Genomic DNA, 20,000 nt, shown 5'->3' on the forward strand with positions numbered 1-20,000 from the left:
AGAGAGAGAGGGATTTGGAGAGAGGAATATAGATATAGAGAGAGAGGGAAAGAGAGAGAGAGAGAAAAAAGTGAGAGAGAGAGTATAAGATTAAGAGAGAGTGAGATTTCGAGAGAGGAGGAAGGAGGGGGGATAAAGAAAGAGAGAGCGACAGGCGAGAGAGGGAGAGAGTGAGATCTGCAAAGAGAGAGAGAGAGAGAGAGAGAGAGAGAGAGAGAGAGAGAGAGAGAGAGAAAGAATGAGCGAGCTCTGGTTATGGAAATCAGCAGAAATCGTGACAGATTTACCAGCAGTGCCCAAAATAAAACACACACAGAGCTGCACACACACACACACACACACACACACACACACACACACACACACACACACACCTCCCTAACACTGACAAACATCCGTAACCTTTAGGACAGCACAGTGACGGTGGCGTTGGTGCAAGAGGTGTGAACATCGAGCAGAGCCCTGCTGCGTCCTGTTGCGGTGGCTTGGCTGTTTGCGGTGGTCCATCGTCTGCACTAGCGCCTGTGTGTTTCCTCTTCAGGTGCTCAGGCACTGCGCCAGTGCTGCTCTGGTAAACTGTGTACCTTTTTGATTGGTGTTAATTTCAGCTTCTCATTCGTTCAAGGCCTTTGGAAACTTTTCCTTTGGAAAGACCGGGGAGTCGGACCCGGTGCTGAATCCGGCACTGCTATTATAGCTGTAGCTCTGAATGCAGCTGACCAGTCTGGAGTCAGAAGCCACAGAAATCATGGAGCAGTTGCGTAGTGGTAACTGTCGAAACTGAAGAGTTTTAGATACCTAAAAAGCTCCGTCATAAAAATATAGTTAAAATATTAATGTTGATGCCTTTGAAGCCCGGTGAAGATTTTTGAGGGAGGCTGAAAACCGGCGAGCGTTCTGTTAACGACGACGCAGTGACTGCGATGAAGGTCTATAGTCTTTAAGTCCTTGTTTGTGGGGTTTTTGATCCCCCAAAAAAATCTTTCAATGATGTTTAGGTCTGGGGACCATGTTGGTGAGGGCCATGCTTTGCAATCTTCTTATCAAACGGCATCGATCGCGGCGACTAACCGTGGCATAAAAGCTAATGGTCACGGTATGCTAAACATAAGGTGGCCTTAAAGCCTAAAAGCTCCACCTGCACTGAAACCACTCTCCCCTCAGCACAATCAGAGAGGGAAAAGGCATAAAAATAAAAGATATATAGATTTAATAATAGAAATCACAGCCGCTGGCTGCCTTCGTGTGCTTCTACTCTGCCTTCCAGCGCTCTGTAAGCTCCCATAATTAGCAGTAAACTGTGTTTAGCCAGGACAGGTCCACCGACTGCATTCGCTTTCATTACCTCCTCATTATCACACTCCGTTGTTCAGAGCACAGCGATCAATCAGGTGCACATCTGAAATATTACGTTTGGCAGTAATATGAAGGCAGACTCAATACATTAAGCCAGGCCCTGGTGAACGGGTAGACCGAACACAGCGCACTTTCTCAAGGCTGCTTAGCTGGCTCCGGTATCTCCTCTGATATCAAGAGTATTAACAGGGATCTAATAATGTCCTCCCTGTCCTACAGTACTCAGAAGACTTTACTCTAGATGTTGGAACACTGCTGTGAGTCAAGGTTTGATTGCATTCAGCCACAAGAGCATCAGTGAGGTCAGTGAGGCATCACTCGAACTCATGCCAAAGTTACTGGGATTGCAGCGCAGCCAACAATAAAGGCAGCATGGAGCTCCTTTTATACAGGACACATGACCCATGACCTAACATATCTACATCCATCGGCGTATTTGGCGCTTTGCGATGGTCCACGCTGGTCTTTGATGGTCAAGGTGGTTGGAAAGCTGGTCAACTGCCCTCCTGCTGGCTGAGCTGAAGCCTAGTGAAGATTTTTAAGGAGGTTGAAGACCGGCGAGCGCTCTGTTGAACGCTGCAGGGAGAAATTTGATAGGGCTGCTATTCAGGTCTGTAGTTTTTGAGTCCTTGTTTGTGGGATTTTCGACCCACCAAAGATCTTTCCTACATATTTTCAATGATGTTTAGGTCTGGGGACTGTGAGGGCCATGCTTTTCAATAGCCTTCTCCTGCCTGTGGGTGTTGAGTGTTGGGTAGCTGCTTAGAGCTGCTGGTTGTTGGGTCTGAGGGGTCAAAGTGTTTAGAAACCTTTAAAATTATATATTTTCTATATATATATATATAACAATGGTTGTGGACAATTCATAGCCCAAACAAGCTAACTGAGGCCTGAGACCTTGGGAGAAGTTACCTGAGGGCCCAAATTCTTCAGAGATCAGATCATCTTCTACAGAAGCTGTCCAAACCACTTTGTCATGTCACTGTATATGAAGGCCTTATGGTACTCTACTGTCATCTTCAGCACTCTGTAGATAGTTCCTGTTGCTAAACAGGAGCTTTTAGTAGGAGCTTTATGGACGTTATGTAAGAAACCATGGAGAAACGCTTCTGCTTGACTCTTAATGATCCACTTCAACCCAGAGCCACATTATAATTTGATGTAAGATCCCGCATTTTACACCAAATTACCCCTTTCACAGCAACTAATGGCAGGCGCACAACAGTGCTGCAGTGTTGAGATCCCTGCCACTTCTGAAGGGGACGAGAACAGACTGAGTGGGTGAATAATGACACATCCAGTTACGGCACTTCTGGCCTCCTGCCACACATCTACAGATGAAGATTATGTCAGAGGATTTCTCAACTGAATGCTTGAGCGTGAAAAGCGTTGTCAGTTAAATGGCAGCTCTCGCAAAGTTGAGCCGTGGACCTGGGGACAGAATGTGGGGCTTGCCAGACAGGACTTCTGTACGACTGTAGAGGCAGAGCTCCTAGCTCTCAGTTTGATCAACAGTCCACACTGAGCTGAGCCTCAAAATCACCAGTAAATGATCTGCAGCTGAAACGGATTCAATACTGTGTAAGATGTTGAGCCTGTGGCTTCGCCCCCTCAATCTGTTTACTGTTAGCGCCCCCTATCACATGGTGGAGGAAGGCCTTTCGATTAGCAGACTCCTGAACATGGAAGGTTGCGGTGCTGATGGGATCTGAACTCATGACCTCCTAAATCTGTTCACAAGCAGGCAGTTAGAAAGGGCCGCTTTACGTTACAGTTTGAGAGCTTAGCAAACAAGTTAGCTTAGCCTTGGTACAGTCACATGGTCTGGTAAAGTAAAACATAATAAAGTTTCTATTTTTGTTATCAGCTTTTCGTTTTTTCTGTTTTTTTTTTTAGTACTGGCCACTGCTACAAAAGGTTTTTGAGTGACGCCATTAAATAACTACTATTTGTTCCATAGAGAACCGATTATTTAAATGTCATTACATTGATAAAGAAGTTTCATTAAGAAAATTGAAATGCTTTGAAATGAAAAAATGCTTCTTTGAGTGATGCCATTAAAGGAAATTCTTCTCAATAACAAGCATGGTTCTTTATGGAACCATTCTTCTATGGCATCACTTCTATGGCATTTGTAGCACCTTTAATTTGTAGCACAAAGACCATAGCAACTCAGTGAACCAACATTTTGGTCATGGTCTGTTTAGAAGACTTAAGAACCATAGAAGAACCCTGTTTTAAGGGTTTTATCAGTGTTTTTGGTCATGGTTCTGTTTAAAAGACTAAAGAACCAAAGTAGAACCCAGTTTTTAAGGTTTTTCAGTAGGTTTCGGTCATGGTTCTGTTGCTGCTACCATTTGTAGCACCTTTGTTTTTAGAGTACATCTAGAAGAATTCAAGAACACCTGAATAATCTTCAGAAAGCTCTCCTCTAATGTGCAGAACCTTTCAACTAAGCAAAGAACCATTGGCTGTTCTTAGTTGCCAAGTAAATGTACCTTCCCTTCTTTCTCAGACACTCTGTATAACTTCCCGGCAGAGTTAGAGAGTCGCAGACAAAAGATTGCAAGTTTGATTGTTGCCTACAATTATCTAGATCCCCCACTCGCCCCTCCTCCCTGCACTGAGCTGGATATGCTGGATATATAAGCTAAGTCTTGCTGTTTGCTATGATAAGTGTATGTCGTATCTGTACGTTACTCTGATACTGAGCTATGAAGCTTAGAACCCCGGTGGTGTGAGAATCGTGTTCAGTCAATGGATCGGCCCTGTGGATCGGCCTAATTCTCGAAAACCCTATCCAGCTATTTTGTGAGTATTGGGAGCGATATATGATCCTAGTATCACATCGCTGCATCCCTAGCATAATCTAAATCAGCTATCATTTATAACTTGCAAATGTAAAGAAATTGCACCTGCACAGTTTCAAACTGAAGAACCTTCAAAGGCTCCTCAAGGATCTTTAAATAGGATACTTTTAATGGTGACAGTAGTTATTTTTGAATGAGCAGGTGTCCCAATACTTTTGTATGCTGAAATTTGGAAGATTTGGTGGAATTCCCCCTGATATTTGTGTGATAGGGAACAGAATGACCTGCATGGACTGTAGCTTCCATCTGAAGGGTTGAGGAAAGTGGAGGACGAGATTGTGTAAAAAATCCACTAAGAGCCATATGGGGTCCGGTGTGTCTTTCAGTGCTATTTTTTCCCCACAGCGGTGAGTCAGTCCAGGAGGAAGCAAGCGAGAAAGCTCTGAATCTGCCAGCACCCCCACTGTACCTCACACCAAATCTAATATTTAACACTGACCTATTTTAAAAGCTGCGGGGCCTTAAAAAGCAGCCTAGAGGAGCACAAAGTGGACGTCCGGATGGTGCCATTGTCTGGGAGCTCCTGTACTGCTGTCTGCTGTCTAAGCTTGTGCTAAGCTCTAGCTGTAGAAGAAATGGGACTGCTCGTGTCTGAATTCTGAAAATACACATGGAAAAAGCATACTGGTGTTAATCTTAGGTAAGTAGGGCACAGCCCCACTCACATACACTCTGTTAGGGGATGGGCTGGTTTCCCTCGAGACTGCACTGAGCGACTGTCCCTGTACGTCCCATGCATGTGTCGTTCCCTATGTAGCGCGGAGGAATAACGTATCGCCATGGAGACGTCACAGGCGTGCATGGCTGTGCTGTCATCACCTGTCATCAAACTCTACCACGCTCCAGTTCCTCTGTTGTTAAGGCTCTGGTCCCAGTTAGCTGCTGTTGTAGTCTACACCGATGTACGTTCCCATAAACCCTTTATCAAGCCTGAAGACTGCCGAGGGAAAGCCTGGCTATGTGTGGCATTGTTGGAATGATGTGCTGTCACATCCTGTTACGCTGTTATTTAGCACCTGTTCAGGGCCGTTCCAGCACCGCAGACAGCGACAAAGCCATTAAACATCTCAAGGCTGAAATACAGAAGGAAACCTTGGTGAAATTTAATCATCTGCAGCTAACGGGATTTCGCACCGTAATTGAAAATGGCTCCTCGGGGCAGTAATGGACCACGACAGACTCACCACTTTGAAGTCCTCGGGCCGGCACGGTGACCCCCTGAACTGGCAGGAGAGGAGCATGTCTCGGATGTCGTGTCCCGTCCGGTTGTAGAACTCCATCATGTTGAAGGGTCGAGGCTTGAAGTTCTGGAAGTCAGCTTTGGTCTTCAGAGCCTCCAGAACGCTCTCCTCGATCAGGTGAACGTCGCGGATCTCATACCTACAGAGAGAAGACAAGGAGACGATGCTAATCTTTAAAGGAAGAAGAATCACGAGCCCTGAGAGACTGGTGAGATGTAGTCCATCAGCTAAGACATACACTATATGTCCAAATGTTTGTGGACACCCCTTCTAATGAATGCATTCAGCTACTTTAGGTTGCACACATTGCTGATACTGCTTGTCTAGTCTTCTAGTATGACCAATAGAATAGGACTCTCTGGAGCAGATAACCAACATCGATGAGCATCATGCCACCTAAAGCCAGGCGTGGGCTATGGAGAGGTTTGTAAAGCCCCCCAGCATTGAGCTGTGGAGCAGTGGAAGAACTGTGCTCTCTGGAATGATGGTGGTGGTGCTCCATTTAGTACATTTGGGATTAGTTGGGGATGATGAGGTGGGGTTGTGATCATCATCCAACATATTGATCTCACAAATGCTCCAGTTGCTGAAAGCAATCAAATCCCCACAGCAATGCTCCTCCTCCAAAATCTACTAGAAAGCCTTCTTCCCTGAACAGTAGAGACAGTTACTCCACTAAAGGCAGGAGAAACTCTTTTAAATACCTTTGATTTAGAAAGAACCAGTGAATGAGCAGGTGTCCCAATACTTTTGTCCAAAATACAGAGATCAGAAAAAGTAAAACAGCTGATTTTTATGCTTTCTAGTTCTGCATCGGTGGGCAACACGAAAAGGTCGAGAACCTCTACCCTAAGCCTAAGCCTATCTTACACCCTGCGCATGGCACATTGCGATGCACGTTGCTATCTTCCACCCCACCAACAGTCTATTTCCACGCCTGGCATTAGGCAGCATGGTGCCAATAGGTTCATCAAAGGTCATCAGCTCTAGAGAGTCCTATTCTATTGGCAGTACTTCTCTACAGGGGTTAGATAAGCCGTGCCTGTAGTGCCAGCAATGGGTGCAACTCAAAGCAGCTGAACGCATTCATTGGAAGGGGTGTCCACAAACATTTGGACATATAATGCATGATGCATCTTTTATGAGTGAACCCTTTAGACTCGGTTTTAGGTTAATAATGCAGTTATTAAACCTACTGTATGAGAAATGATCATAAATTATTAAGTAACCGTTTGGTGTAGTATTTTGTTGTGGCGTCCCACAGGGTTCGGTAGTAGGACCTATGAAACTGAAGTTAATTAGGACAGTAATGTAATTATGAACAGGAGGAAGTGTGAACAGTGTTGCGGCGGAGTTACATTATGAAGGAATCACTCTCTGTTTTAATGGTAAAGACAGGAACTACACGAAAGATCAAAGACCATTACAGCTATTAATGTAACGGAGAAGCTGAAAAAAAAGAGGTTCGGCTCATTTAATCCATAAATCACCAAAAAAAATAAAAAAAATAGCCTTCAGCCGTCATGTTCAGTTCTCTGATCCGGCACATGGAGGCTAACGCAGCAGACAGAAGAAAGAGAATGGAGGAGTGTGTGTACGTGCCTCTGTGCCAGTGCAGGAGCAACAGGCACGACTGAAGGCGAATTCAAACCCCGGTCACACCAACGCTCCGCTGCCACGTGACTCCGCAGCGCTGCAGCAGCAGCAGCAATACTTCGCATTATATTTTACTGCCAAATGGCAGCTGCCATTGATAGCAGAGCCAAAAATAGCATTTAATTTCGGGGTTCTGTGAGTGTTGCACCTCAGCAGTCCACAGACCTTCAGCACCCACTCGGATGCCTGAGGGAGATTGATTACCTGTGGCCAGTAAAGTCCATTTCTGATGACCGTTCAGTGCCTGATTAAAAGCCACAGCGCAACTCAACCAGGTTCTGATGCTTCTGCTCAGAAAGGCGAGAGTTATTTTATGTTAATTCTACACTGTGGGAGTTAATTCTACACTGTAAGAGTTAATTCCACACTGTAAGAGTTAATTCTACACTGTAAGAGTTAATTCCACACTGTAAGAGTTCATCTGTTATTTTATGTTAATTCTACACTGTAAGAGTTAATTCTACACTGTAAGAGTTCATGTGTTATTGTAGGTTAATTCTACACTGTGGGAGTCAATTCCATGCTGCAAGAGTGAATTCTATACTGGGGTACTGGGATTTATCACTGCTGTGCTATAAAAAACATGTATCTCCATGTTTGTGGGTTTTCTTAATGGTTGGAACACTGAAGCTTCTTCTGTACACTGGGTAAGTAATTCTGGATGAATGGACCAATAGAGTGTTTTTGCCTTCACCATTTTGGAGATACATGTTTTTCATTGGACAGCGACGGTATGCACCTCTGAGGAGTTTGTTGTCTGCTGGTTGGAACAAATGAAGACCACGGGGCTCCCATTAAGGGCCGAATATGAGCTGTGTGTTTGATTTCATGCTGAATTTGACTGCATGCAGTCAGTGAATCACACCTTCCTAGCAGTGACTCAGACACCTACTGCAGCTCTCACACACACACACACACACCTTGAGTTGAGCAGAGCGAGCAGCTCCCCGGCATGGTACAGGTCGTTGCGCGTGACCCTGCCAAAGCGGAAGGCGTTCAGGTTGCAGAGTGTCACAGCGGGGAAGACCATGGCGGGCGCGACGACCTCGTCCACCTTGGTCACGTGCGGATACTCCAGGTAGAAGAGCACGCGGTCCACACACACACACAGCAGGAACGCTACGGAGCTGAGGAAGAAGAGCAGCCACAGGCAGCACCGCACCGTGATCCTGTCGTAGGAGAAAATGTGTGCGATGCCGTGCAGCGTTGACATGTGAGCAAACACCTGGAGCGGTGGGGGCTGGTCTACAGAGACCGGCTCCACCTTCAGATCCATCACGCTGGCGGGTTTCATCCAAAAACTGCTCCTCTTCTTCACAGCAAGGCCAGATGACGAGCGACCAACTTAATCCAGCAGCTCTTCCTCAGATCTCTGAAACAGCAAATGCAGAAAGAAAAGATTTAAGAAAAAAATGTAGACTAAAACACAAAATATCACTGAAGCAGTGGAAAACAACAGCAACCAAACAGATTTATAGAATAGAATAGAATAGAATAGAATGTGATGTACCATTTATATCACCATGTGATGTACCATTACTATTTATAGAACTGCATATGTGGAATAGAATAATTTAACAGAATAAAAGACCAGAATAGGATAAAATAGAATAGAATAGAATAGAATAGAATAGAACCTGAATTGGTCATAGAAGTAAAGATGTGGAATGGAATAATGGAACAGACAAATTGAACAGAATGGAACAGAACAGAACAGAATAGAATAGAATAGAATAGAATAGAATAGAATAAAATATGAGTGGGATGGAATGTGCAGTAAGAATACAATACAATAGAATACAATAGAACAGAACAGAATATAGCCTGAATGAAGTGGAATGTGACAGACTAAATTTATAGAACTGAATATATGTTGAATAGAAAAATGGAACAGGTGATTAAAATTAGATAGAATAGAATAGATTGAAACAGAGTGGAATGGAATGAGAAGTATTAGATTTACAAAATGGAATATGTGGAATGTAATAATGGAACAGAATACAATACCAGAACAGAGTAAAATAGAATAGAATACAATAGAACTGGATAGAATATTATAAATAGAAGCTTTAAAAAAGTAAATGGAGCTGAATCGAACAAAATAGATAGAATAGAATAGAATAGAGACTGAATTGAATGAAATATAATAGTAGAAAAATATAGAATAGAATAGAGCCTGGTGGAACAAGAGAATAGAGCATGAATAGAATAGAGAATAGAATTGAGTAGAATAGAAAAGAATAGAGAAGAATAGAACAGAATTGAGTAGAACAGAATAGAGCATGAATAGAATAGAGTAGAATAGAGAATAGAATTGAGAAGAATAGAATAGAGCATGAATAGAATAGAATAGAGAATAGAATTGAGAAGAATAGAATTGAGTAGAATAGAATTGAGTAGAACAGAATAGAGCATGAATAGAATAGAGTAAAATAGATAATATAATTGAGTAGAATAGAATAGAGTAGAATAGAGAAGAATAGAACAGAATTGAGTAGAACAGAATAGAGCATGAATATAATAGAGTAGAATAGAGAATAGAATTGAGTAGAGTAGAATAGAATATAATAGAGAAGGATAGAACAGAATTGAGTAGAACAGAATAGAGCATGAATATAATAGAGAAGAATAGAATAGAATAGAGAATATAATTGAGAAGAATAGAATTGAGTAGAATAGAATAGAGTATAGTAGAATAGCGTAGAATAGAGATAAATTAAGAAGAATAAAATAGAGTAGAACAGAATAGAGAAGAATAGAATAGAGAAGAATAGAATAGAGTAGAATAGAGAATAAAATTGAGAAGAATAGAATAGACTAGAATAGAGAATAAAATTAAGAAGAATAGAATAGAGTATAGTAGAATAGAGAATAGAATTGAGAAGAATAGAATAGAGTATAGTAGAATAGAGAATAGAATTGAGAAGAATAGAATAGAGTAGAATAGAGAATAAAATTGAGAAGAATAGAATAGACTAGAATAGAGAATAGAATAGAGTATAGTAGAATAGAGTAGAATAGAGAATAGAATTGAGAAGAATAGAATAGAGTATAGTAGAATAGCGTAGACTAGAGAATAGAATTAAGAAGAATAGAATAGAGTATAGTAGAATAGCGTAGACTAGAGAATAGAATTGAGAAGAATAGAGTAGAGTAGAATAGAGAATAGAATAGAGTATAGTAGAATAGAGTAGAATAGAGAATAGAATTGAGAAGAATAGAATAGAGTATAGTAGAATAGCGTAGACTAGAGAATAGAATTAAGAAGAATAGAATAGAGTATAGTAGAATAGCGTAGACTAGAGAATAGAATTGAGAAGAATAGAGTATAGTAGAGTAGAATAGAGAATAGAATAGAGAATAGAATAGAGTATAGTAGAATAGAGTAGAATAGAGAATAGAATAGAGTATAGTAGAATAGAGTAGAATAGAGAATAGAATAGAGTATAGAATAGAGTAGAGTAGAATAGAGAATAGAATTGAGAAGAATAGAGTAGAGTAGAATAGAGAATAGAATAGAGTATAGTAGAATAGAGTAGAATAGAGAATAGAATAGAGTATAGTAGAGTAGAGTAGAATAGAGAATAGAATAGAGTATAGTAGAATAGAGTAGAATAGAGAATAGAATAGAGTATAGTAGAGTAGAGTAGAATAGAGAATAGAATAGAGTATAGTAGAATAGAGTAGAATAGAGAATAGAATAGAGTATAGTAGAGTAGAATAGAGAATAGAATAGAGTATAGTAGAATAGAGTAGAATAGAGAATAGAATAGAGTATAGTAGAGTAGAGTAGAATAGAATAGAGTATAGTAGAATAGAGTAGAATAGAGAATAGAATAGAGTATAGTAGAGTAGAGTAGAATAGAGAATAGAATAGAGTATAGTAGAATAGAGTAGAATAGAGAATAGAATAGAGTATAGTAGAGTAGAATAGAGAATAGAATAGAGTATAGTAGAATAGAGTAGAATAGAGAATAGAATAGAGTATAGTAGAGTAGAATAGAGAATAGAATAGAGTATAGTAGAATAGAGTAGAATAGAGAATAGAATAGAGTATAGTAGAATAGAGTAGAATAGAGAATAGAATAGAGTATAGTAGAATAGAGTAGAATAGAGAATAGAATAGAGTATAGTAGAGTAGAATAGAGAATAGAATAGAGTATAGTAGAATAGAGTAGAATAGAGAATAGAATAGAGTATAGTAGAGTAGAATAGAGAATAGAATAGAGTATAGTAGAATAGAGTAGAATAGAGAATAGAATAGAGTATAGTAGAATAGAGTAGAATAGAGAATAGAATAGAGTATAGTAGAATAGAGTATAGTAGAGTAGAATAGAGTAGAGTAGAATAGAGAAGAGCATGAATGAATGGGTAGATGTTCAGGCTCGTGCTCAGACCTCGGAACGCGTCACGCGGGGTTCTGCGAGCTGGCCAGTGGAAGCGGCTCTTCATCCCTCAGCTGGAATTCTTCACCCTGCGCGTGTTTACAAGCGCATTAACTCGACAAATCAGCAGAAATCGATCCGATCAGATCTCCCTGATCCGCACTGAGGCTGAAGGGGAAAAAGGCGCCAAGTGTTCTCTGCCTGCGCGCGACTTCGCCTGCGCCTCGTGGGTTTTAAATGTGAGAGTTCCAGCTCACGCGCCGGGGAACGGACGACCGTTAACGGTCAGCCAGTCCTCAGCGACCAGCAAACGGCGGAGATCCAGCTTTTAGTTCAGAGCCCCGCCATTCACATACCGCTGACCCTCCGCGGAGAAGCACGACATCCAGGAGTCTGACCGCTCCACACGACCACTGCTTACTTCAGAATTTACTTCAGCGAGACAAAGGTGGGCTGACCGGCGACGAAATCATCGAGACCACCCGTCCAGACTCGCTTCCCTCAGAGCTGATCCGGTCCGTCCAGTTACGACGGTGTCCTTACAGCCTGGCAGGAAGATGGTGAAGGAGGAGTGTGTGTGTGTGTGAGTGTGTGAGTGTGTGTGTGTGTGTGTGTGTGTGTGTGTGTGTGTGTGTGTGAGTGTGTGTGTGTGTGAGGGGCGAGGCGTGTTTTCCCCTGCCCATCTCTGATGTTCTCCTCCATGCTTTGATGGAGTCCGAGGCTCTGAGAGCTTGAGGATGGAGCTACTCTCCCCCTCCCCACCCACACCCACACACACCCACCCACCCACACCCACACCCACCCACACCCACACACACCCACCCACACACCCACCCACACACCCACCCACACCCACACACACCCACCCACACACCCACCCACACCCACACACCCACCCACACCCACACACCCACCCACACCCACACACCCACCACACACCCACCCACACCCACACACACCCACCCACACACCCACCCACACACCCACCCCCACCCACACACACCCACTCACTCTCAGAGGTTTGTATTACTGTATTTATGAGGTCCTCTAAGTTATAATATTCCAAGCCAATGCCATTTCATTAGGATACGTACATGTTTTCCTATCATCATGAGGACACTGTCCTCAAAATGGGACCAAAAATCGGTCCTTCTATTAGTATCGGGACCGATATCCGGTCCTAGTATCGGATCGGTGCATCCCTAGTTCTTGTATGGTTCTTGGATAGGTTTTGCTAGAATGATAACCTATCCAAGAACCATACAAGACCTAGTATCTCCACTAGGGATGCACCGATCTGATACTAGAATCGGATATCAGTCCCGATACTAAGAAAATGAGCTAGACCGGGTATCAGATAATTAGTCTGATCCAAAGGTCCGATCCATTCACGAAACCCAATTTTCACACTTGTGTTACTCTAGGCTTCATAACCCAGGATCAGAGTCACCTACAGACATCGTACACATATCATAGCAAACTGCAAGACTCCCCCATCACGGTGGAAAACCGAGAAGCTGCTGGTATCAAAACGGTATCGGGTATCTGCCGATACGCAAAGTTCATGCATCGGTATCTGTATCAGAACAGAAAAAGATGGATCAGTGCATCCCTAATAGGAACTCTTCGTTTTTAACCTAAATGTGAGCAACCAAGAGATCAACTGTGGGTTATTGCTTTTTCTAATAGTGATCTGCAGCTATTCACCTTTCTCATTATGAAGGTCAGCCAAATGTCCCCAAAGCAGCACAGTGGAGATATTAGGTCCTCACAAGGAACTAAATACACACACACACACACACTCAGCCCAGTATTTCTATGCTGAATGTGAGAAAGGGGCATATGGCAGGCGCAGGTGCATCAGCTGTAGCTCTTCCACAGGCACCGTTCCCAGGCATCATTCAGGCGGACACATCAAGAGACCATGAGTTGCCCCCTTTTCAGGTTTCCTTTGCTTTAGGCTAGTAGACCAGAGCACCACATACACTCAACTGCTCAAAACCCAAGCACCTATTTACATGTACTGCATTTGACTGACTCTGTTACAAGCGATGAGCAATGCCATAGAAGAACCACTGTAAGATGGACACTACATGTCCAAATGTTTGTGGACACCCCTTCAAATGCACACAAACAGCTTGTCTAGTTCCTTTATAGACGTACTGCCAATAGAATAGGACTCTCTGGAGAAGATAAATCTGAACCTATTGGCACCATGCTGCCTCATGCCAGACGTGGGCTAGAGGTGGGGTATAAAGCCCCCCAGCATTGAGCTGTGGAGCAGTGGAAGAACTGTGTTCTCTGGAATGATGGTGGTGGTGGTGCTCCATCTACTACTTTTGGAATGGGTTCATTCAGGACATTTGCGATGGGTTAGAGTTGCAGAACTGATCATCCAATGCTTTTGAGGCTGAGTGCAATCAAATCTTTCTCACAGCACATCTAGTATAAAGCCTTCCTAGATGATTATATACATATTATTCACATGTGACTGACAGGCTATATGCACTATAGTCCAAAAGTATTTAGACACCTCTTCTAATTAGTGGATTCAGCTAAACCCACTTCCACAAGTGTTCAGTTACAAACATACAGCTGGTCAGTACCTGACCTCACCAATGCTCTTGTGGCTGAGTGCAATCAAACTCTCCCCACAATAATGTTTCAACATCAAGTGTAAAGCTTTTCCAGATGGAGACAAATTCATTCCTATTCATACTTTTGATATTTCAGAAGAAATGCTGGATGTGTCCGCATACTTTTGGACATATGAGCTGGTGAACTAAAGCTGAGTTAGCTTTATTATTTTGACACACAATGAAGCTGCTGGGCCTCGTTTAAGGAGCCTCTATTAAAGTAGACCATAAAAAAGAACCAGCATGCAATATTTATGCATGATCTTTTTTTAGCGCCCTTAATTATGGTCTCTTTTACTGCATCTTGAAGCGTTTTCACACCTGCAATTTTGGAGTTACACCACCCAATCCGCACTCGGGCCGTTAAATATTTAGCGTTTCTACATGAGCTTTAAAGCACAAGCTCGCTGACTTATTGTATTTGCTCACGTTTGTTATGGAGCCGGTTTTCATTTATTTATATGGGTTGAGAGCTGTACACAGAGTCCTGGATCACTCCCCCTTAGCCTTGTACACAAGCAGGTCACTTCCATCTAACCTCGTGAAACATCATGGCCTGAATGGTGAGGGATATAGCATGAGGAACGAGTTCAGCCTTTACTAATGTAAGGAAATATTTATAATATCCGGTTAAATATTCATAGCAGTAGGAAGTGGAATGTGCCTACATCACTATAGCAGGGCCAAGCAGCGCCATTTCACATATGCAGGCAGACACACACACCCACCCACACACACACAGACGACATCTGACATGACTGTGTGGTACAGAAAGAAAAGCAAAGAGAGAATATGTGTGTGTGTAAGTCTCAACGGGGATGGCCTGCTTCTTTTCAGGAATCCTACCACATGGCTACAGTGTAAAAGCCACTGCTTACCTAAATGATTTATGTACCATGAAACCGTAAGAGCCAGTAATAGACGTACACACAGCTCTCACAGACCAGAGACTGTTCTCAGCATGATCCTATCTGAACACTTAGCTTGGGACCTCAACCTGTACTGGAACAGATCATGCCTCCAGGATGTTTTCCTGAGAGTTAATGTGACCACACAAGGCCATGAGGTCCCCCTGTACCATTATATTTTCAGTGGCTGTACAGTAGAGGCATAGGCTGAATTTGGTAACTTGCGCTTGTAGCTACTGGCTACATTCAACCACATGTGTTTCTTCAGCACATAGTGGTGGCATCACATTTATTACATATATTTAACATATATACATATATTTATTACATATATTTAATTATTTAAATATAACATATACATCTCCACTCTATACTTCGTCGAGCAGGGGCCAATGCTAAAGGGGCGCTGGACTCCTGTATTTTGCATTGCATTATATTTCTGAGTTCGAATCAGGGTTGTTCTTATCATTGTGAGATACTCTTCATGGCCTGGGGTCCCAGAGCACAACTGGCCTCACTCTCTCTGACTGGGTAGGGTGGTGTCATGCATTCCCAGAGTGATTCACAGGTTCTGGACTCATCTGTGCTTGCGGTCTCGGGGATACTAATGTTTTCCATCTCCTTTGAGAACTCACTGGCCACTCCTTCTACAGAAGCTCGAAGCCTTGGTGTAGTCATGGATGATCAGTTATCGTTCTCAAGTCATGTCCGTAACTCGGTCCTGCAGATTTCTCCTGTACAACATCCGGAGAATTCCACCCTGACCCTGACGCTGGCCTACAAAGCCAAGACTGGACCAGCCAGACCCTCCGTACTTGATGGCGATGGTCAAAAGCCGATCCGCACCGAGAGCCCTTCCAGCTTCAAGTACGGCTCGGCTCGACCCACCATCCTTTAAGATCCACGGAAGACGAGCGTCCAGACTTTTTTCTGTCCTGCACCGAAGTGGTGAAACGAACTTCTCCTGGGTGTCTGAACAGCAGAGTCCAAAGCTCCCTGTCCTCAAACCCAGACTGAAGACCCTCCTCTTCTGAAAGTACTCAGGCGAAGAGAAGAGTACTATGGTCTCCATATTAACTTGTGTTTAGTAGAGTCTAAGATTAGAGGATCTTTAAATTAGTCTATTTAAACTAGCTGAGGTTCTTCTTCAGTAAATAGCAAAGCACTTTTGTAAGTCGCTCTGGAGAAGAGCGTCTACTAAATGCCTTAAATGTAAATATAAATGTCTGTAATCACACTAGTTTATCTGGTGAAACTACTGAGCGTTCTGTCTATTGTTATATGTGTGTGTTCTTGTCGACTACGCCTTTTGTCTTACCCTTTGGATTATCTGCCGGCGTTTTGGAATCTGGATTTTGACCCTTTTGCTTGTGTTTGTTTGTGTTACACTTCGGAATTGACCTCGGACTTTTGGAGTTTTGACTACGAACTTAGTTTACGTCTCCATTAGTAAAGCCTCTTTCATATGTTATCACTGCGAGCATCTGATTCTGTTTGGCTCATTACAGATGGCCCTCCCTCTTCCCTCATCACTCAGTATTAGCGATGCTAGTCAGTGCAGGCATCTGTTAGCTGAGTGCTCTCCTTCAAGTGTGTTGAGCTCCAGTCATTGATTAGTAGTTGAAAAGAGGCCAGCAGCATGTGCTTCATGAGAACTGTATGAAATAATTGAGTTTATTGGTTTATTTATATACACAATACAGCGAGGTACCATCACGTGGGCGGAGTTGAAAAGCGAGGATGAGGTGTTGGAAAGTGTGTAAAATCACTGGTTCATTTCCCCATCAGCAAGGTTGAGATACAGTATGGTGGGGGAGGGGGGGGGGGGGGGGAGCAGGATGTGTCTGACTGGCTAAATAGGATGAAAGGGCTGTGTCTCCTCAGCCCCGTCGACCCCGAGGGCTTCCGTACTTGCGTCTGCATGAGCCCAGAAGCGTCTCCAGAGCCATCTTCACAAAGGCCTGGAAGTTACTGCTTCTCTCCCTTCGGCTGTCCTGCGAGGGGAAGACACACAGACAGATAACTTCACTGGAAACACACAGCAAGGGCGGCCATGTTTCCACCCCCCAGCAGTGCAGACACTTCATTAGTCACCGCAGCTCCAAGACGTTTGCACTACATCTTCATCTTCCTCTAAGGCTTCACAGGCTTTAAAACATCCCTACTGATCACACAATACTGGGTGGACTTTTAGTAGGAAACTATATATACATGGGCAACAACGACGTACGACATTTGGCTGATCCTCTGATCCAGAGCTCTTACATGTGAATCATGTGACACATGTATTAGAAAGCAGAGATAGGTGTCTTGCCCAATCTACACTTATTGGTGTAGAGTAGTGGGCTTGTCTGACTGTACAGTCGAACCCCAGTCTGCCAGGTGGAAGGCTCTACATTACTACTATACTTTATTTTTTCTGTGTTATCAAGTAAAAAAATAATGGATTCAATGCTTTTGCTTTTGCTCCTACTGAGAGAATGAATCTCCTTCTTTACTCTGTTCCATTTTACTCGTTAATATTCAGCAGCTCCTTCCTTTTAATGTTACATTTCATTGTGTTACACTGGTGATGGAGGTGTACTGCTTGGGAAGTGGTCACAGAACTAATATTTATTAATGTTATTATGATATAGCACTTTATTTTAGACCAAAAAGAGATGCATATAGCCTTACATTACTGTACGCTGAGCAATATTTTCCTTATTCTCATAATTACAGAACTCACACATTAGTTTCATAGTGGATACTGAATCATTAAGAATAGTCACTATATAATTCATAATGGATACTGAATCATAGTAGAGTAGATACTGAATAAAATCATCACAAAATGTCAAGTACAGTCTGAATAGCTCATAGTGAACACTAAATAATTCATAGCAGTTACGAATAATTCATACTGAATCCTTCAGAGTAGTCACTATGTCATTTATAATGGATACTGAATAATTTATAATGGATACTCAATCAATTAGAGTAGTCACAAAATACATTATAATGGATACTGAGTCATTTAGAGTAGGTACTGAATAGTTCATAGTAAATATTAAATACTTCATAATGGATACTGAGTCATTTAGAGTAGGTACTGAATAGTTCATAGTAAATATTAAATACTTCATAATGGATACTGAGTCATTTAGAGTAGGTACTGAATAGTTCATAGAAAATACTAAATAATTCATAATGGATACAAAGTCATTTAGAGTAAGTACTGAATAGTTCATAGAAAATACTAAATGATTCATAATGAATATTGAGTCATTTAGAGTAGGTACTGAATAGTTCATAGTAAATACTAAATAATTCATAATGGATACTGAGACATTTAGAGTAGGTACTGAATAGTTCATAGTAAATACTAAATAATTCATAATGGATACTGAGACATTTAGAGTAGATGATACTAAATACTAAAAGTCATCACTAAATAATTCAGAGTAGAGTGTGAATACCTCAGTGAACACTACATACAATTAATAATAGCTACTAGATTCATTACATATGAATTACATAATAATTCATACTCGATACTGACTAATTCATAGTGGATACTGAATCATTCAGAGTAGTCATAACTCAGTAGATCTCAAAGTAAACACTAAATAATTCACAGTAGTTAATGAACAATTTATAGTGGATACTGAATTATTTAGAGCAGTCGTTAAAAACTTCTCATGGATACTGAATAATTCATAGTGGATACTAAATTATTTAAAGTAGTTACTGCATAATTCATAGCAGTTATCTAAAGATGAATAATTGAGCAGCACATTGGGTTCCAGGGGGTGAACCTACACACTCCCACAATTTTGTTGAAAGTACCCTAATGCTAACCTTTGACTTTTTGTCTATGACCAAATTCTAAGGCCCACCTGACACCTTTCTAAGCAGGGCTCTTTTGGGATAGAGCGCAGTCAGTGCTTACCTCCTTGCTTCTTATTGTCATCTCCTTTCTGATCACCTTTCTTCGGCTGCTCCTTAGGACTCTGAGGCTGCTACACAGGAGAAAGGACACAGGCGAGCGTTAAGAAGGGACAGATAGCTCAAACTACTCCAATCAGCACATTCAAGTGTCAGCTCTCGCAAGGTATGAGCTCGTGTAGGCGCGAAAGCGCTTTAAGCTTTGTATATTTTGCTGTGTGTGCAGAGATGGATGGATGTGATGTGATGTGCATCATGGTTGTGGTTGTCATCCTGTTGGCCCTGTAGTAAATCAGAGAGGAAACGCCAGAGCTGAATTACCGCCTACAGAACTGTACCGTAGATGAGAGTGGGTTCCTGAGTGCTCTGGTGTAAATTTAACTTCAGTGGAGCTCAGAGCTCATTCTACACTATTTCACCGTGAATATAATGTGGGGGCTGGGGGAAGCGATCAACAGGGGCCTGTATTTACCTTGGTGGCGGATTTCTTGTCCGACTTGTTACCTGCAAAGAATTAAGAAGGACGTGAGAACAATCCTGAACCTGCTGAGCTCAAACTGCTTCTCATAACACTTGCATTTATAAAAATAAACAATAAATAAAGCCACAATTAAAGAAAAATGAACACCACATAGTTACTTTTCTCATATTCTACAATTTGACTTCCCCCCCCCCCAAACTCTCCAAGTGTACCTTTTGTTCCAGGCATGTTGGCTATACTCCAAAGTCTTTGCGTCCTTTTTGGAAATGAGGTGCCCGGCCCGAGCGGCTTCGCTCATTTATTGCTCTGGATGGTGAATGGCTCCGTCACCAGGGCCCCTTCGGGAAAGTGCGCTGGGAAAAAGCAAAGAGCCCCGTCAGCTGTGGCGCTTCACGGCTCTCGCGGGCGCGTCTCTGCTGAGGTCAGGCGAAACCGTGGGCGCCCGAGCTCCTTTTGTCCAGTTAATCCCTTTTTTTGTTATGAAAATGATGGACGTTTCGCCCTTCTTGCTTACTGTGTCCAGAAGGGCCTAAAAGTGAA

At 42.4% G+C, this 20,000-nt stretch overlaps 1 protein-coding gene across 1 annotated transcript in view; it reads right to left on the reverse strand.

Moving 5' to 3' along the window:
- The window catches only part of asic1a (acid-sensing (proton-gated) ion channel 1a), a 36,117-nt gene extending 23,905 nt beyond the window's left edge, over positions 1 to 12,212 (reverse strand). Inside the window, exons 1-3 of the mRNA XM_072681314.1 lie at positions 11,521 to 12,212; positions 8,044 to 8,495; positions 5,411 to 5,606 (exon numbers count right to left, since the gene is read on the reverse strand). Coding sequence (XP_072537415.1) covers positions 5,411 to 5,606; positions 8,044 to 8,417 — 570 coding nt within the window. The 5' untranslated portion in view covers positions 8,418 to 8,495; positions 11,521 to 12,212. The remainder of the gene's footprint in view (positions 1 to 5,410; positions 5,607 to 8,043; positions 8,496 to 11,520) is intronic.
- Between the last annotated feature and the right edge of the window lie 7,788 nt (positions 12,213 to 20,000).

This window comes from Salminus brasiliensis, chromosome 6 (genome assembly GCF_030463535.1).
Source record: "Salminus brasiliensis chromosome 6, fSalBra1.hap2, whole genome shotgun sequence".
NCBI lineage: Eukaryota > Metazoa > Chordata > Actinopteri > Characiformes > Bryconidae > Salminus > Salminus brasiliensis.